Source organism: Oryctolagus cuniculus, chromosome 9 (assembly GCF_964237555.1).
Source record: "Oryctolagus cuniculus chromosome 9, mOryCun1.1, whole genome shotgun sequence".
In the NCBI taxonomy this organism is placed as follows: Eukaryota; Metazoa; Chordata; class Mammalia; order Lagomorpha; family Leporidae; genus Oryctolagus; species Oryctolagus cuniculus.
Window position 1 is genome coordinate 102,438,957 of NC_091440.1, and position 17,209 is coordinate 102,456,165.

Below are 17,209 nucleotides of genomic sequence, written 5' to 3' on the forward strand. Positions count from 1 at the left end.
AGAGGACCCCAGGGTGGTCGGCAGGGCTCCGGAGTAAGAGTGAGGTGTCGGTGCGCCTCTCTCGCCACGGCCCTGCGGGGCACAGTCCGGTGCAAGCGGCAATGCCAGGCCCTGGCTTGGCCCCCGCCCCACCCCCAACCTCCCTTTCCCTCTGTCACGCTTCGAAAGACCCAACCCAGTAGAGGTTGCAGGTTTGGGAGAGAAATGGGCAGCAAGGGGCGGGGGACTGGGGAGGTGCACAATAATGTAGGTGTCCCTCAGCATTTCGGCAACGCAGCTGGTAAGGGTGGGCAGTCGTTGGGCTGGGGTGATGACCTCACCGAGGACTCCAGGGGAGAGGGGGACCATTGAGGACCAAGCCAACCAATGTAACAGTCTCCAAAATAAAGACCAGAACCTTCCCTGGCCTCCTGCTGCCGTCTGTGAGCTCGGCAGGCTGCCCACAGCCCCATCCGACTGGCCCTGCAGGACCAGGAGTCTGGAATTCCAGTTGGGGCTCCGTTTCTGTGAACTGTGGGGCCACGGTGGAGCCCAGGTCCTCTCTGACGGTTCACGAGCCCTGCCTCTGTCCCAGGGTCTCAGGATGAGACCAGAACTTATTCCACTCGCACACAGCCCCTGCAGGGGACCTTCTCCCCCTACCCTCCCACCACCTCCCAACCCCGCTCTAGGCGCTGGCCCATGCCTGCCCAAAATGGAGTGGAGGCCCAAACTGACCTTCAGAAAAGCTGCGGCACTGGATGGCTTGACCAGCCCGGCTCCTGCTCCCGTTCCCCGGTTCCTTCCTCAGGAAAAGCCAAGGTCAGGCACGGCTTTGCCCCTCAGTCAGGCTGCAGAGGCCAGCCCCCAACTCATCTCCGGGGGAGGGAGGGAGGAAGTCCCGCAGAGACTCTTACTGCAACAGGGCCCAGCCCTATAAAAGCCTTGGTGAGTGGACCTTTACACACTGCCACTGCCTGCTGCCCTTGGCCGCTCCTCCTCCCCCGTCATCTCCTGAAGCCTTGATCTCCACCTGGGCCGGCCCGGACAATGCCCCCCAATCTCACCGGCTACTACCGCTTCGTCTCACAGAAGAATCTGGAGGACTACCTGAAAGCCCTAAGTAGCCGCCCCCTTCCCAGGCCCCACCACCACCTCCCGTCACTACCCCTCCTCCTTTTCCCTGCCTGCTTCTCTCCCCTAGGAAGCGAGGTGGGCGGGCGTTGCAGGGGTCGGGGAGTTGGACCTGGCTGAAAAGCTGGCAGCTGGCTTGGGACCCGTTTGCAAACAGAGGCTTTGCTGGGAGGGGCTGGATCTCCAGGCCCAAACCCAAGGGAGGGCTCACAGCTCCAGCACCAAGGGCCCTCTGGCAGGAGCCAGCTTAGAGGTGGCCCCCCCAACAGACATCCACGTGGCTCTGCGGAAGCTCGTGCTGCTGCTGAAGCCAGACAAGGAGATTGACGACCGGGGCACCCACATGACCGTGAAGACTCTGAGCCCCTTCCGCAACTACGTCATGGAATTCGAGGTGGGGGTTGAGTTTGAGGAGGACCTGCGGATCGTGGATGGACGAAAATGCCAGGTACTTTTCCTGTTGGGGTGGGGGGAGGGGAGGGGGAGATGAACAGGTGCTTTCTAACAAAATGACCCTCCCCTCCAGGACCATGGAAGGGGTCACCACAGCAGGCCCTGGGGTCCCCAGGATGCCAGTCTCTGGGGTGAACAGGCTCCTGGTGCTCCCCCCACTGTTTCCCATTTCATCCCTGTTCCTTCTTATTACCCGGCAAAAAGAGAAGAAGAGAAAGCCACCCTCAGCGCAGACATGTGCTGGCCCTCCAGGCTGTGACACGTTGGTCACCACCATGCCTTTTCACTCAGCCTCAATAACCGTACCCTCCTACTCACGGGCTCCTTCTTGGTGTCTTTCGCAGACCCTATTAATGTCTTTTTTTTTTTTTTTTTAATCAGGCAGAGTGGACAGTGAGAGAGAGAGAGAACAGAGAGAAAGGTCTTCCTTTGTTGTTGGTTCACCCTCCAATGGCCACCGGGGCCGGTGCGCTGCGGCCGGCGCACCCTGCTGATCCGAAGGCAGGAGCCAGGTGTTTCTCCTGGTCTCCCATGGGGTGCAGGGCCCAAGTACTTAGGCCATCCTCCACTGCACTCCCGGGCCACAGCAGAGAGCTGGCCTGGAAGAGGGGCAACCGGGACAGAATCCAGTGCCCCGACCGGGACTAGAACCCGGTGTGCCGGCGCCGCAAGGCAGAGGATTAGCCTAGTGAGCCGCGGCGCCGGCCCCTATTAATGTCTTAAACTACAGTTCCCACTCCACTCTCCCCCCACAGTGTTTTGCTCTCAAATTTGTACAAGGGCACTTCAAACATTTTATAGAAAAATGGAAATAAAACAAATTTATTTTGGTGCAAAAATTTTGAAATCCATACATAGGTTTTTCAAGATATGCATTCCCCATGAACTTTTTGAAGATTCTTTGTTTTCATGGATTTCAAAATCCTTGCACTGAAATAAACTTACCTTTTAATTCTATTTTCCATTAGATTTTTTAGGTACCCTATACACCATTCATGGGCTCAATCATCTAGATCCACGCCTCTGCTGTTCTCTATAAACTGCCCTTGGCCTCTGTTCTCCTGGCTGCATCTTTTCCTGTGCTCCAGGGTGATACTGTCAGCTCCCTGCACATTATTTCCATGTGAGTGCTCCAAAGTCAAACTCATTATCTTCCCACCCGAATGCACTCTGCTTCTGGATTTCCTGTATCCATTCATTGTAGTAACCATGAGACCTGGGGGTCACGGTCAACATCTCTGGCTTCCTTGCCTCTGTGCCACCCAAGACAGACAGACACACACACACACACACACACAAACACACACACACACACACACAACATAATTGGTTAAGAAGTCTAACTTCTCTGCAATGCACAGTATAGTAACTCCTAACCAGGTAGAGCTACTGAACATTTACAATGTAACTAGTCCAAGTTGAGCGGTGCTGGAACTATAAAGTCTACACACTGGATTTTAAGATAATATCCTCTCCCTGCCACCAGAAACTTTTTTTTAACCACATGCAGAAATTAGAATAATTTGAATGTCTTCAGTTAAATAAAATACATTATTAAAATCAATTTCACCTGCTTCTTTTTATGCTTCCAATGGGACTGCTAGAAATGTTTACATTTTACATGTGACTTGCATTCATGATGCGTGTTGTCTCCATTGCACGTCATTCTTGGCTTGCACTTGTCCTTTCCTAGCCTTCCTCAGTAACACCGCCTAAATTCAGGCCCCCATTTCTCACCCAGCATCTGAGCCTGGCTCCAGTCTTAGCCCTCCTCTAATCCCCTCTGTGTACGACAGCCCCAAGACCTGTCAGAAATGAAAACAGGCCCGTGCCACTCCCCAACTGTGTGACCGTATGTGACAGTCCTGGAAAGTCCACGTGCTCCCCAGGGCATGTGAAGCGGCTCCTTCTTTGCCTTTCACACATACAACATAGGTTAAAGCCCTTATGAACTATCTGCCTTTCTTACCTCTGTGCTATTTCTTTCCTTACTGGAAACTTCCCTTATCTATCTCCCATCTTTCCTTAAAAGCATGCCTCTTCCCTCCCCACACACATACACCAGGTGTCGCCAACAGCCCCGTTGCTGGTCCTCTGGCTGTTGGAGACTTGAGCTCCTCATGTAGCTTAGTGAATGTGGTTGGGAATGTCCAGACCCAAAGGGCCAGCCCTGCATTCCCTGGGACATCTCAGCTGTCCCCAAACTAAGACAGTGGGAACGAGAGATGAGCTGGGGGACACCGTCCCAATCTCTCTTCTCTCCCCAAAGTCCCTCCAGGTCAGCCGGAAGTATCCAGAGGTCAAAGGCTCAACCCTTCATCTGTTGTCCTGCTGTCCCCTGGTCTCCCCTCTGAAAGTCACTGCAGACAACCATGGCCCCTTCAGTGGCTTTTAGGAGAAGGGAGGGGAGTCCCGCCGAAGCAAAGCCGCTTTCTCACTCAGACTGAAGGAGCTGGAAGGGGCAAGCTTAGCCAGAGTGAGGCTTTCTCCCAGCCTTCCTTTATCCCTGCCTTCCCTTACAGACCATAGTAACCTGGGAGGAGGAGCAGCTGGTGTGCGTGCAGAGAGGGGAGGTCCCCAACCGAGGCTGGAGACACTGGCTGGAGGGGGAGAAGCTGTACCTGGTGAGCTGCATGAGGCTGGGAGGGAGCCGCGGAGGGGCACGTCTGGGAGGGGGGCATCGCGTGGAGGCGCCACCCCTCAGCCCCTCTCCCCTTCCGAGGAAGTGACCAGGGAGAGAAAACAAAGGCCTGGGAAGAGTGGGGACAGGAAGGGTGGTTTCAGGTCAGGTGGGTGCCCGTAAATCATTACCCCGAGGACAGGGCTCATGTTCCCCGAGCCAGCTGCCTTCCTTCCTCTGGAATGAAAAGTTGAGGACTTGGAGCCGCGATACAATTCCCCATCCATCAAACGCTCCCACTGCTGTATCCCTAGGACCTCCCCACTCCTCAGTGGAGGTCAGGGACTCATCATTCCCACTCTGTCCCCAGGAGCTGACAGCAGGGGATGCCGTGTGCGAGCAGGTCTTCAGGAAGGTCAGATAGGGCCTCTGGACAGCCCCCCCCCCCGACAGCGCCCGGTGACAGACCCCCGTGCCTGTGCCCCCTTCGCGCCCTGATTGCACCTGTCAGCGGTCTATGGGTTCCTCCTCACCCCTCCCTGTGTTAATCTGTAACCTGCAGGCCCCAGGCCGGAGTCCTTTCTTTCTCAAACTCCACTGCCCAGTAGCTGACCTCACTTGCAGTTCAAGGTCTGGCCTCCCAGATGAAAGAAACAGGAAGAGGCGAAAGAGCCCTGGAGAGCAGCCAGTCTCCACTCTGGCCTCCTCTGTTCCTTCTAAGAACTGAGCATCGGGCATTTGGATAGGGAAAACTCTCTACTGGGGGACCATGGGGGGAACTGTGAGAGGAGCGCCTGGCAGGGCAAGGCTCTCTGTCCATTTCCTTGTCCTTATTCTCCAGAGAGCTTCAGGAGCTCAACAGAAAGGTGCCCCCCCATCAGACCCCACCCACACAGAGCTCAGCCCGTGCCCCCTGCCCACACAGAGTTCAGCCCATGCCCCCTGCCCCCCACTCCACTGCTGTTTTATACCCCGCCCTACACCTTCAGGAAGAGGGAAGAGGGATGGTCAAGACCTTGTCTGAATTGTGTGCCCTGCCTCCACTTCTGCTTTGGAAAGCACGGGCAGTCAGAAGGCCGGAAAAGACGGAGCAGGAAAACAGTTGGAAGATGCAAAGCCACAAGATAAAAATATGAGGGGTCTGGGGGTGTGAGGGTGATGCTAAGAAGACCCGCGGGTCTGGCCTTAGGGACCCTTTGCTTAAAGATCAGTAAGGCTGGAGCCAGCGCTGTAGCACTGTGGGTAAAGCCGCTGCCTGCAACACCACCATGCATATGAGTGCTGGTTGGAGTCCCAGCTGCTCCATTTCTGATCCGGCTTCCTGCTAATAACCTGGGAAAACAACAGAAGATGGCCCAAGTGCATGGGCCCCTGCAACCCACGTGTGAGACCCTGAAGAAGCTCCTGGCTCCTGGCTTCAGCCTGGCCCAGCCCTGGATGAAAGGGCAGCCATTTGGGGAGTGAACCAGCAGACAGAAGATCTCTCTCTGCCTCTCTCTGCCTCTGCCTCTGCCTCTCCCTCTCTGTGGCTCTTTCAAATAAATAAATCTTAAAAATATATATATATTATATATATATCATCAGTAAGGCAGGGGACAGAGCTTAAGAGGGGAAGCTGAGGACCACACAGCCTCCCTTAGGGTCCCAGATTTACTACCTGGGAAAACAGCAGGAATGGGGGTAGGGCAGGGGCAGCTCCAGGCTCTGGCCTCCTCCCAGAGGCCTTGGGTCTTTCAGAATAAAAGTCCCACAGGACAAGTGCCAGAGAGAAGAGGCTGACAGTGGGGTGGGGACAGAGCCTGGCCGGAGGTGGAGGTGGGGTTTGGGGGGGGTGTGTGGAATGTCCCTGGCCCACCTCAGAAGAACCCCATGCCCGCTGCACTCCTGCAGTGTCTTGACCCCCTGTGCACCCAAGACAGTCACTGGCTCTGGCCGAGAATGAGGTCTGCAGTGCTGATCCCACCTCACCTCCTGGAATGAACTTGGAAAAGAACTCAGAGTTGAACGCAACAGCTTATTCCTGTGCAGCCTCTCTTTAGATGTTCCCAGAAGAGTAGGGAGCAGAGAGCCCTCTTCCAAACAAAGGCCTCCCCCCAGGGGGCAGGGCATGCTGAGGGCTCTGGACCGCATCCTGCCTGAGGCACAGGAAGCTGCCCACAGCCCAGGTCACCAGGTCACGGTGTCCCGGCTCTGGGATTGCATGGCGCACACCCGGACCTAGACACTCAGGGCTGCCCTCTCTGCTCTTCCTGTCTGCCCTGTGCACCTCACTGCAGTCCAGCCAGAGCGCCTGAGGCTGGAGCTGCTAGGCCCCTATGGTGACTGCCAGGCCCAAGCTAACATGGGCTCAGTCCAGACTATGTCCACTGCAGGGCCCACACCCCTGCAGGAACCAGGAGCTAAAAAGATCAGCCTGTAAACTCCCAAAGGAAACAAGCAACCCCAGAGGACTGAGCAGTTTAGGGTGTCTCCAAGGGGATGGGAGCCCCACCTGTGGAGACTGTGGGAGATTGGAGTTGCTGTTTCCCCTGTGGGGAACAGGGGGCGCGACTCATGGCAGCCAAGCCAGAGATCCTTCAGTCCTTCCTCCTCTTACACACACACACACACACACACACACACACCAACTCCCACGTACTAAACCTCACAAGACCCTTAGCCCTCGTTCAAATCAGGCCCCACTCACCCTCAGGAGGAAGAAACGGTCACCAGGGGACCAACAGGTAGACGAAGTAAGGGCAGGGGGGGACACAGTGACCACAGACAGGTGGATCCCACCCCAAGTCATTCCTGGTCTCACAAAGTTGTGGAGTTGACTTTGTCGACCAGAGTCTTAGATCTCAGAAATGCAAAACGTGTATTTCCCTGTGACTTGAGATAACTGTGCCAGGCTCCTGCCCCACTTCCGCTCTGTCAGCCTCAGGTAGCACCACACAGTCACAAAGAACCTTCCAGCATTCAGCCTCTGCAAAACCCAGAGGTCTAGTCCAGACCCCTGGCCCCAGAAGACACTGGCTGACAGTCACAGGAGGACGGGGCACAGGTGCGTGTCCTTGGAAACAGAGGAGGCAGAGCTGCAACCTAGCCGTGTGTGCCCCAACTGCCCACCCCCACACACCCGACCTGTGTGTTGAAAAGGAACTCAGGTGGGGCTGGCACTGTCACTCAACAGGATATTCTTCTTCCTTTGGAGCCCACTGCCCCTGCCCTGCCTGGGAAGGAACCACCTGTAATCCCTCCACCAGCTCTCCGTACCCTCTCGGTCACGACAGCAGCTGGGCTTTCAGGGTCGCTGGGAACTGACCGGAAGTCAGCACAGGGCTGTGTCCATGATTACAGACAGGTGAGGTCAGTGAAGACCCCCGTAGGTGCAGCAGGAGGTGAAAGGGCAAAGGGCAAGGGGACCTGGTAGACGGACCGAGGGCCTGTGAATGACTCTGCAGCCAGCCTGGGTTTGCATGGAGGTCAGGAAGAAGAAACAACCGTGGCAGCCATGGCCTCTGAGCAAACCCTGCCAGACCGAGGGCCGGACTAGGCAGCCACGTGGTCTGCCTTCTCACCCGATGTCAGCCTCCAACGTGGACCTGGCCCAGCTCTGCAGGCACCTGCACCCAGTGTTGACTATCCATCTCCCCACACACACACCAGAGTTCCTTAGGTGCCACGGGATGCGATGGAGCTGACCTTCCACACTCACCCTTCCAGCAAGAACAAGGGGGACATCTGTTGTGCCCAGCACTGGCCTCCCCCCGCCCCACCCACTCTGCAGCTTAGCTCCCCCTACCCTCACTTGTACTGCAGTCACTAAGGAGAGGAGTTAGCCCTGGGAGCCTCTGTTCTGTCCCCAGGGGACAGTGCCCCTGCAGAGGGTCACCAGCAGGACAGCCAGGCAGTCGGCTTCCTGTGTACATCACTCACCTCCAAGGCTGTAAATGGACGTAGAACGGCACCCCGGATTGGGAAGGAGTGCTGCGGGCTCTGGGGGCCAACTGCCACCTGTGACTAGCTGTGTTAGCATGCACAAGTTACCAGCCCTCCGCAAATAAGTCATATCCAGGCAGCACCAAGATGCTTCCTTCCTCCTAGGAAGTTCCTGAAGATTCCATGTGTGGTCACTCAGCTGAGTACCTGGACTAGAATAGGCATTGACAAATGTCAGCTTGTATTATGAGAGAGAGAGAGAGAGAGAGCTTTCATCTACTGGTTCACTCCCCAAATGGCCACAATAGCTGGGACAGAGGCAAGCCAAAGCCAGGAGCCTAAAGCTCCATCCACGTCTCCCACCATGGGTGAGAAGGCCCCAAGCACATGGGCCATCCTCTGCTGCCTTCCCAGGCCGTTAGCAGGGAGTTGGATCAAAAGTGGAGCAGCCAGGACTCGAACTGGTGCTCATATGGGATACCAGTGCCACAGGCAGAGGCTTAACTCGCTGAGCCACAGAGCCCGCCTCCCCTGCCTCTTCTTGATGATGGGAGTTCTTGTATTCTACAGTGAAGGCTAGGACATTCACCGAGGTACCATGGGGATCTGTTGATACCAGAGTAAGGGACTGAAACCACAGAACTAACTGGCTGTCCCCAGGCTGGGAGGGCAGACAGGGATGAGGGGAATTACTGCCTCCTGCAGGGCTCCAGGCCAGAGTTTCTCTGTGTTTCCTCCTTCTCCTCCCCACTGCCAAGCAACCACTTCTGCTCGTGTCCGGGAGACGTCTCCACTGCAGGACAGGAGAAGCTGGTGGTGGGACAGCTGCCGCACCCCAGCACTACCACGGTGCCAGCTGCACGCAGAGGCATGCCGGTCCACCCCATGTCAGTCTCTAGAAGGGACTACATGACACAGGCTGTGTGTGCGGCAGAGGAGGTTTATGTGGGCTGGTGGTTGTGGGGGTTCACAGTGCGAGGTCAGGCAGCCCCGCTGCTTCAGCTCCTGGTGAGGCTGTGCTTGCCGGCGGAGTCATGAGGGAGCGAGAGCGTCGCACAACTGCGTGGCTCCATCACTCCTCACACGGCCGCCATGACTGGATCACAGGGCTCCACCCTAACAACCTGATCCCAAAGGCCCCGCCTTCACACCGTAATTCACGAAGTTTTTCTACCCTCCTAGTACCACTAGTTTAAGGCTTTGGGGATCAAGCCTCGGCAGGGCCCTGAAACTCACATCCAAATCACAGCAACCCCATCCCTGAGTCCCTCGGGGGGCCCCCTCCTCCTCCTGCTGCAGACCCTAACTCTGCCCATTCCAGGGGCTGGGCCTCCAGTCCCCTGGCCACAGGCCTGACTCTTTCCCTGGACCCTCCCAGAAGCTCACCCCTTGCCCCCGTGGATACAGAAACCACCAGCAGCCCACCCTGGGCTTGCTCCTCATGCCTTCCTTCAGTCTGGGAGTCCTCCACCTGCCTGTCCCTGATCCACAGATGTCCACTGTCATCTTTCCGCACTGACAGCTCCAGCCATCCCTTCGTTCATGCTCAGCTTGGGGCCCTCCCCCAGCCCCACCCTACAGATAAGTCAGTAGGTGGAGGGTCCATGTTAAGTGTGAGCTGAACACTTCCTCTGCACACAAATGTGTGTGTCCTACACACGTCTGCTTCATATACTTCTTCTATCACAGTATGGACGTGTGTGTGTGTGTGTGTGTACTGCAGTGCGGCCTGCTCATTCACTGTCCTACAAGCTTGTCATGAGCCAGCATCTTCTATTTCTTTTTTTCTTTATATCTGAAATCAGAGAGACATAGACAGATAGAGATCTTCCATCCACTGGTTCACTTCCCAAATGCCTGCAACTGCCAGGGGTGGGCCAAGCCAAAGCCAGGAGCTCTGGACTCAACCAGGTCTCCCATGGGGGTGGCAGGGACCCAAGTATTTGAGCCATCACTTGCCACCCCTCAGGGTGTGCATTAGCAGGAAGCTGGAATCCAGAGTAGAGTCAGGCTGCGGGCACCCCAGGCAGTGAGTGTCTTGAAACAGCCTAATGCCCACTCCTGCATCTTTTTTGCTGTTCCCTCTGTGCACATCCAGGGGGTCACCAAAAAGTTCATGGAAGATGCATATTATGAAAAAGTTATTGGGGCCAGTGCTGTGGCTTAGCGGATAAAGCCACCAACTGCAGTGCCGGCATCCCATATGGGTGCTGGTTCAAGTCCTGGCTGCTCTTCTTCTGATCCATCTCTCTGCTATGGCCTGGGAGAGTAGTGGAAGGTGGCTCAAGTCCTTGGGCCTCTGCTCCCACATGGGAGACCCAGAAGAAGCTCCTGGCTTTTGGCTTCTGGCTTCTGGCTTCAGATAGGCACAACTCTGGCCACTGTGGCTGACTGGGGAGGGAACCAGTGGATGGAAGACCTCTCTCTCTCTGCCTCTCCTTCTCTATGTAACTCTGACATTTAAGGAAATAAATAAATCTTAAAAATAAATAAATATAGTAGCCTATGTTCGTTTTTTGAAAAAGAAAAAGCTGGCCGGTGCTGCGGCTCACTAGGCTAATCCTCCGCCTGTGGTGCTGGCACCCCGGGTTCTAGTCCTGGTCGGGGCGCCGGATTCTGTCCTGGTTGCTCCTCTTCCAGTCCAGCTCTCTGCTGTGGCCCGGGAAGGCAGTGGAGGATGGCCCAGGTCCTTGGCCCCTGTACCCGCATGGGAGACCAGGAAGAAGCACCTGGCTCCTGGCTTCAGATCGACGCAGTGCGCCGACCGTGGTGGCCATTTGGGGGGTGAACCAACGGAAAAAGGAAGACCTTTCTCTCTGTCTCTCTCTCTCTCACTGTCCACTCTGCCTGTCAAAAAAAAAAAAAAAAAAAAAGGTGGGGGCAAGCTACCCCTCAATTACCTGAGGCCCCAACGCAGCTATAGCCACAAACTCATGGCAAAACGAGGGCAGAGCAGGATATAACCACGCTGCCTCGCAAGCAGAGAGCGAGGCGTTGAGGCTGAAGGACTCGGCTTTGGGATGAAAGGTCGCACGAAGCCCGTAGGGTAGGGACTGGAACTGGAAACTCCGGCCTCTGAGCAGGCGCCTTTGGCTGTGTGCTGACATAGGCCCTGTGCCTGGAGCTGAGCACATGCCCCGTGGCGAGCCCCCCGTGGTGGGGAAGGGCATTCTGTCCAGGCTTTCTCTTTGCCGCCCACCCTCATTCCTTGCCGACAACTTGTTGGGTCTTTGTAACCTTTTTCTGGCCCTCCAAGGCTCCACCTTGAGTTGATCCCTGGGCCTGCCTGGCAGTGGATGAAGGGCCTTTCAGATCTGCAGGTGGCGGAGCAGAGAATCACTGCCCCCGGAAGTACTGTGCTCTGGGTTCAGCTTAATGCCTGTGACATACAGCATGCCTAGCAAAAAGAACTGCCTGTATTTAACGTCCTAAGATATTATGTCCACTTCCATGACAGCCTCTAAAATGCCCCCAAGGATTCTAGCTCCCTGACATTCCCATCCTGGTAAAGCCTTCTTCCACTTGGTATCAGGCATGGGCCGTGTGATAAACAGACAGTGACAGAAGTCATGCGACAGCATTTCCAGGGCTAGGTTATAAAACATATGTTGGCGGCCGGCGCCGCAGCTCACTAGGCTAATCCTCCGCCTTGCGGCGCCGGCACACGGGGTTCTAGTCCCGGTCGGGGCGCCGGATTCTGTCCCGGTTGCCCCTCTTCCAGGCAAGCTCTCTGCTGTGGCCAGGGAGTGCAGTGGAGGATGGCCCAAGTGCTTGGGTCCTGCACCCCATGGGAGACCAGGATGAGTACCTGGCTCCTGCCATCGGATCAGCGCGGTGCGCCAGTCACAGCGCGCCGGCCGCGGTGGCCATTGGAGGGTGAACCAGCGGCAGAAGGAGGACCTTTCTCTCTGTCTCTCTCTCTCTCTCACTGTCCACTCTGCCTGTCAAAAAAAAAAATGTTGACTTCTGCCTTGCTCTGTCTTGGATCCCTCTGGAGAAAGCCAGACGCTGGGGTTGGCATTGTGGGGCAGTGGGTTAAGCTGCCTGCCGCCTGGCATCCCATATGATCACCAGTTCGAATCCTGACTGCTCAGCTTATGATCCAACTCCCTGCTAATGGTGCCTGGAAAGCAGCAGCAGATGGCCCAAGTGCTTGGGCCCCTGTCATCCAGGTAGGACCTGACTGAGCTCTCTGGGAAGCAGTGCCCCAGCCCGTCAAGACTTCAGATGATTGCAATCCTGGCCGACACCGTGACCGAAGCCTGGTGAGAGACCCTGAGCCTAAGCCACAGCTGGATTCCTGACCCCCCGAGACTGTGGGAAATGATGCGTGTCTGTTGTTTGAAGCTGCTCGGTGTGCAGGCGATTTGTTACATGGCAACAGCTAACACAGTCTCGGCTCTGAGTTCCAACACAAGGGACTCCCATTCTAGCACCACAGTCCCAATATCTGCCAAGCTGGCGAGAGAAGGCGGGCGGTGGGTGACCCGAGGTGGCAGAAACCTGTGTGTTGCACTGAAAACCATCTGGAAATCCGTCTCTTACCCAGGTGATTGTTCAAAGGAGCCCCAGCATCGGGCGGCGCTGCACGGCTCTCGCAGGTGAGCGACCTCGCTCTGTGGCTTCAGCGGGATGAGCATGCACGCCCAGAGGCGGGAAGGACGGCCCGGGTAGCACCAGGCCCCTGGCTGGAAGCTGACCGACACCTTCTGCAACAGACAGAGCGGCAGGGCCCTGAAGACCCTCAGCCTGGAGAGGAGGGCGGCGTTTCTGGCATCCCCCTGATGGTTGGCGGTCGGTATACTGGCGCTGTGGGGCGTCTCTGGGCTCCTCCCTCCCATCTGGACAGAGTGAGGCTAGAGCCAGAGGTGTCTTTGTTGACAAGAGGGTGGGATGGAGAGAGGCAGGATGGGAGACGGCTTTGTGCCAGGCCATCGGGTGGAGCCAAGTCTGATGACCAGAAGGAAGAGGACACCTTGACAGGTGCCACAATGCCCCCTGCCCCGGGCCACAGTGCCCTCCCTGACAGTTGGGGACCACCCCAGTCTGCCAGGAGGAGCAAAGCACCCAGCAGGCCCCTCTCCTTCCCCTGCCCCCATCACTAAACGTAGACCCAGGGGAGGACCAGCGGGGCCACCCAGGGGGCAGAATCCTCCTTCCTCTCACAGGGCTGCCATCTCCAGCAGTGAGGAGCAAGGTCACGTGGCAATGGATAGAACTCACACATTTATGGATAGGGGAACTAAGAACAGAGAGTTGAAGTGACTTACCAAAGACCAGGTATCAATAAAGGGGATTCACACTCACTACCTAACCTGAGTCTCTCGAGCTTGGCACTGTTGGTGTTTGGGGCCAGATAAGTCTTCGTTGTGGGAAGGAGGCTCTGCCTTGTGCATTGCACACCACCATCCACCAGACCCCAGAAGCAGCCATCGCTTGCACAAACAGAAGTCTCTAGGTAGCATCAAAGTGTTGTTCTTTTTGCCTCCCTGAGCAAGTAACACTATGGATTGTTTGCCAAACTCCAGGCACTCTCCTAAGCAGTCGTGGTTATTAGTTCACTTGATCTTTCTCTCAACCCTCTAGAGTGGGTACCATTGTCCTAGTCTTGTTCTGCTCATGACAATGTTCAGAGGCACAGAGAAAGGACAGCAGCCGGCCACGGTCACAGAGTCACAGAGCTTCTGAGTGAGGATGCCTGCACCGGAACTGGGGAGTCTGGGGGCGGAGCCCAGCCCTTAACCTGCAGGACATGGGCCAGGGAGGCACACGTGCAAATGTCTGTTTGGGAAACCTCGAGCTCAACAGGGGCAGGCACTGGGTCTGGCAGTTAAGACGACTGCATCCCGTATCAGAGTGCCTGACTTACGATGCCAGGGCCCAGGGGCAGGCGTTAAGCTGCCCCCTTGCAGGGCTAGCATCCCACATCGGAGCACCCTTTCAAGTCCCAGGCTGCTCCACTTCCAAGCCAGCTCTCTGCTAATGCACCCGGGAAGGCAGCCGAGGATGGCCCGAGTGCTTGGGCCCCTGCCACTCATGTGGGAGACCCAGAGGAAGCTTCTGGCTCCTGGCTTTGGCCTGGCCCAGCCCTGGCTGTTGCAGCCATTTGGGGAGTGAACCAGCAGGTGGCAATCTCTCACTGTCTGTCTGTCTCTCTCCCTCTCACTTCTCCCCAGCCCCACCCCTTCACTCTGCCTTTCAAATAAATCTAACAACAAAAGCGATCCCGGCTCCCCTCTTGATTCCAGCTTCCTGCTAATGCATTTCCTGAGAGGTGGCGGCGGCTGATGGTTGGGAGACCTGGAGTTCATTCCTGGCTCCCTGCTTTTGCCTGGAGAGTCCTGGTCACGGCAGGCATTTGGGGAGTGAACCAGGGCGTGCGAGATCTCTCTGTCTTTCCGCCTCTCAAATTTAAAACATCATCAGTGTGACTGGAGTGCGCATGTGCAAGGGGGAAGTGTGTGGAGCGAGGACAGAAAGGCGAGCAGAGCCCAGCTACGAACGAAAGAGCTGCTACAGCAAAGTGACTTGAAAGGTGGAGTCCCTGAAAAGCGCTCAGCTAGGGAGGGGCATGCTGTGGCTAGACGCTAGCAGGGGAGGCCGGTTGGGCCCGAGGGGCCAAGACTCACGGCCCACACTCCTTTGGGGCTGATCTATCCCCTGCCCAGTGACCGTAACCTTGGGCAAGGCCCTAACCTTGAGATGATCGAGGCACCAAGGAGCATGCACGACAAACCCAAGTCCCCTAAATCCCTGGTCTTCCCGCATCTCTGCTGGCCGTTCAGGACTGGAGCCTCTGCTCGCCTTTGTCAGCTGACTCAGGCCCTCGGCCCCCTGCTGCCCTCCTCAGCCGGCATTAGGCACAGGCAAGCCGTGCAAAGATAACACAGGGGGATTCATACAGGAGCAGCCCATGCTGCGCCACCCCAGGCCCCAGGTCTCCTGGGGTTGTTTGCATTCCAGGAAAGCACAAATCCTCTCCAGATGCTGGGGTCTGAGGGAGGCTGCAGGAAAACCCACCTGGCCACCAAATCCCAGGTCCTCCTTGTTGGGCCTTTCCCCTTACCAGACAGCAGGTGGCAGCACTGCAGGATTTTTAAAACCAAAACCAAAAAATTCAAAGTCCAAACTTCAAAGGAGTGTCTATACTCTGGTGCCAGCTCTCCCTCTGTTTGCTCACCACCTCCGGCCACAGGGCCCTCTCCCGGCCTCTGACCTCTGTCCCTCCTCAGTTAATGAGAAACAAATTTTCATGAACCTTGAAAAAGCGAGAGCTGGAGGCAAAGGGGGCCTATGAGACCAGGGCTATCAATTTGTCTTTTTTTTTTTTTTTTTAAGACTTATTTATTTATGTGAAAGAGTTTCGGAGCAAGAGGGAGAGAGCTTTCCTCTGCTGGTCCCCTTCCCAAATGGCTGAAACAGCTACTGCTGGGCCAGGCTGCAGCCAGGAGCTGGAACTCCCATGTAGTCGCAAGGCCCCCAGCACTCGGGCCATCTTCTGCTGCTTTCCCAGGTGCATTGACAGGAGACTGGGTTGAGAGTGGAGCAGCCGGAATTCAAACCAGCACTCAGGTGGGATGCCAGTGTTACAGTTGGTGGCGTAACCAGCTGCGCCACCACACTGGCCCCCTATCAGTTTGTCTTTAGGTCCAAGCCCACATCTGTTCTGAGCCACAAAGCATCCTGTGGCTCACCCCACTCCCCAAAATGGAAAGGATCAATGCCTGGGGCCGGCACTGTGGCATAGCAAGTCAAGCCTCCACCTGTGGCACCGGCATCCTATATGGGCACCGCTGCAAGTCCCGGCTGCTCCACTTTCAATATCCAGCTCCCTGCTAATGCGCCTGGGAAAGCAGAAGATGGCCCAAGTCCTTGGGCCCCTGCCACCCATGTGAGAGACCTAGAAGTTCCTGGCTCCTGGCTCTGGATCGGTCCAGCTTCAGCCATTGCAGCCATTTGGGGAGTGAACCAGCAGATGGAAGACCTCTTGCTCTGTCCCTCCCTCTCTCTGTAACTCTGGTTCTCAAATAAATAAATAAATCTTGAAAAAAAGAAAAAAGCTCATATCCAAGGAACAGAAGTGCTTCGTTAATTTTGTGGATTAAGGATGCCTCCAGGGCCAGGGTCTCACATCAGTTTTAGAATCCATGAGCTCCTCCTGCTAATCTCATCTGTCTTAGAAAGGATGGGGTTGGGGGGGGGGGTGCGGGCAGTGCTGTGGCATAGCAGATGAAGCTGCCGTCTGCAATTCTGGCATCCCATATGGGCGCCGGTTTGTGTCCCAGCTGCTCCACTTCCAATCCAGCTCTGACCTGGGAAAGCAGTGGAAGATGGCTCAAGTCCTTGGGCCCCTGCACCCATGTGGGAGACCTGGAAGAAGCTCCTGGCTCCTGGCTTCGGATCGGCACAGCTTCGGCCGTTGTGGCCAACTGGGAGTGAACAAGCAGATGGAAGACCTCTCTCTCTCTCTCTCTCTCTCTCTGCCTCTCCTTCTCTCTCTGTGTAACTTTTTTTTTCCCCACAGGCAGAGTTAGACAGTGAGAGAGAGAGAGACAGAGACAGAGAGAAAGGTCTTCCTTTTGCCGTTGGTTCACCCTCCAATGGCCGCCACGGCTGGCGCTCTGCAGCCGGCACACCGCGCTGATCCGAAGGCAGGAGCCAGGTGCTTCTCCTGGTCTCCCATGGGGTGCAGGGCCCAAGCACTTGGGCCATCCTCCACTGCACTCCCGGGCCACAGCAGAGAGCTGGCCTGGAAGAGGAGCAACCGGGACAGAATCCGGCACCTAGACCGGGACTAGAACCCTGTGTTCCGGCGCCACTAGGTGGAGGATTAGCCTATTGAGCCACGGCGCCAGCCTCTGTGTAACTTTGACTTTCAAGTAAATAAATAAATTTTAAAATAAAGAAATAAATAACATTTATTTTCTAACTTAAAAGTGATGTAATAACTTCAGAGAGATCAAGCTGAACAGAGAAAGTATTGAAGTCAACATCGCCTTATACTCAAGGCAGCAGTTCCCTTGGATTTTTGCAGTGGGCGCCTTCCGCATTTGGGAACACGGTGCACTGAGGGCTTGCGGCTTGCTGGGGGTCTGAGCACAG

At 56.1% G+C, this 17,209-nt stretch overlaps 2 protein-coding genes across 3 annotated transcripts in view; one reads left to right on the forward strand and one right to left on the reverse strand.

Annotated features, from left to right (window-relative positions):
* The window catches only part of CLSTN3 (calsyntenin 3), a 31,939-nt gene extending 31,084 nt beyond the window's left edge, over positions 1–855 (reverse strand). The window contains exon 1 of the mRNA XM_008259773.4: positions 718–855. The gene's annotated coding sequence lies outside the window, so the exon portion shown is untranslated. The remainder of the gene's footprint in view (positions 1–717) is intronic.
* A 29-nt stretch (positions 856–884) lies between these two features.
* Positions 885–5,742, forward strand: RBP5 (retinol binding protein 5). 2 transcript variants are annotated; one of them, XM_002712750.5, is made up of 4 exons: positions 885–1,102; positions 1,383–1,561; positions 4,089–4,190; positions 4,557–5,742. In XM_002712750.5, the coding sequence occupies exons 1-4, from the start codon at positions 1,030–1,032 to the stop codon at positions 4,608–4,610; spliced, it is 408 nt and encodes a 135-aa protein (XP_002712796.1). In that variant the 5' UTR covers positions 885–1,029; the 3' UTR covers positions 4,611–5,742. The 2 variants fall into 2 exon arrangements, with proteins under 2 accessions (XP_002712796.1, XP_008257996.1); XM_008259774.4 differs by having other exon boundaries at positions 4,749–5,742.
* The last annotated feature ends 11,467 nt before the right edge of the window (positions 5,743–17,209 follow it).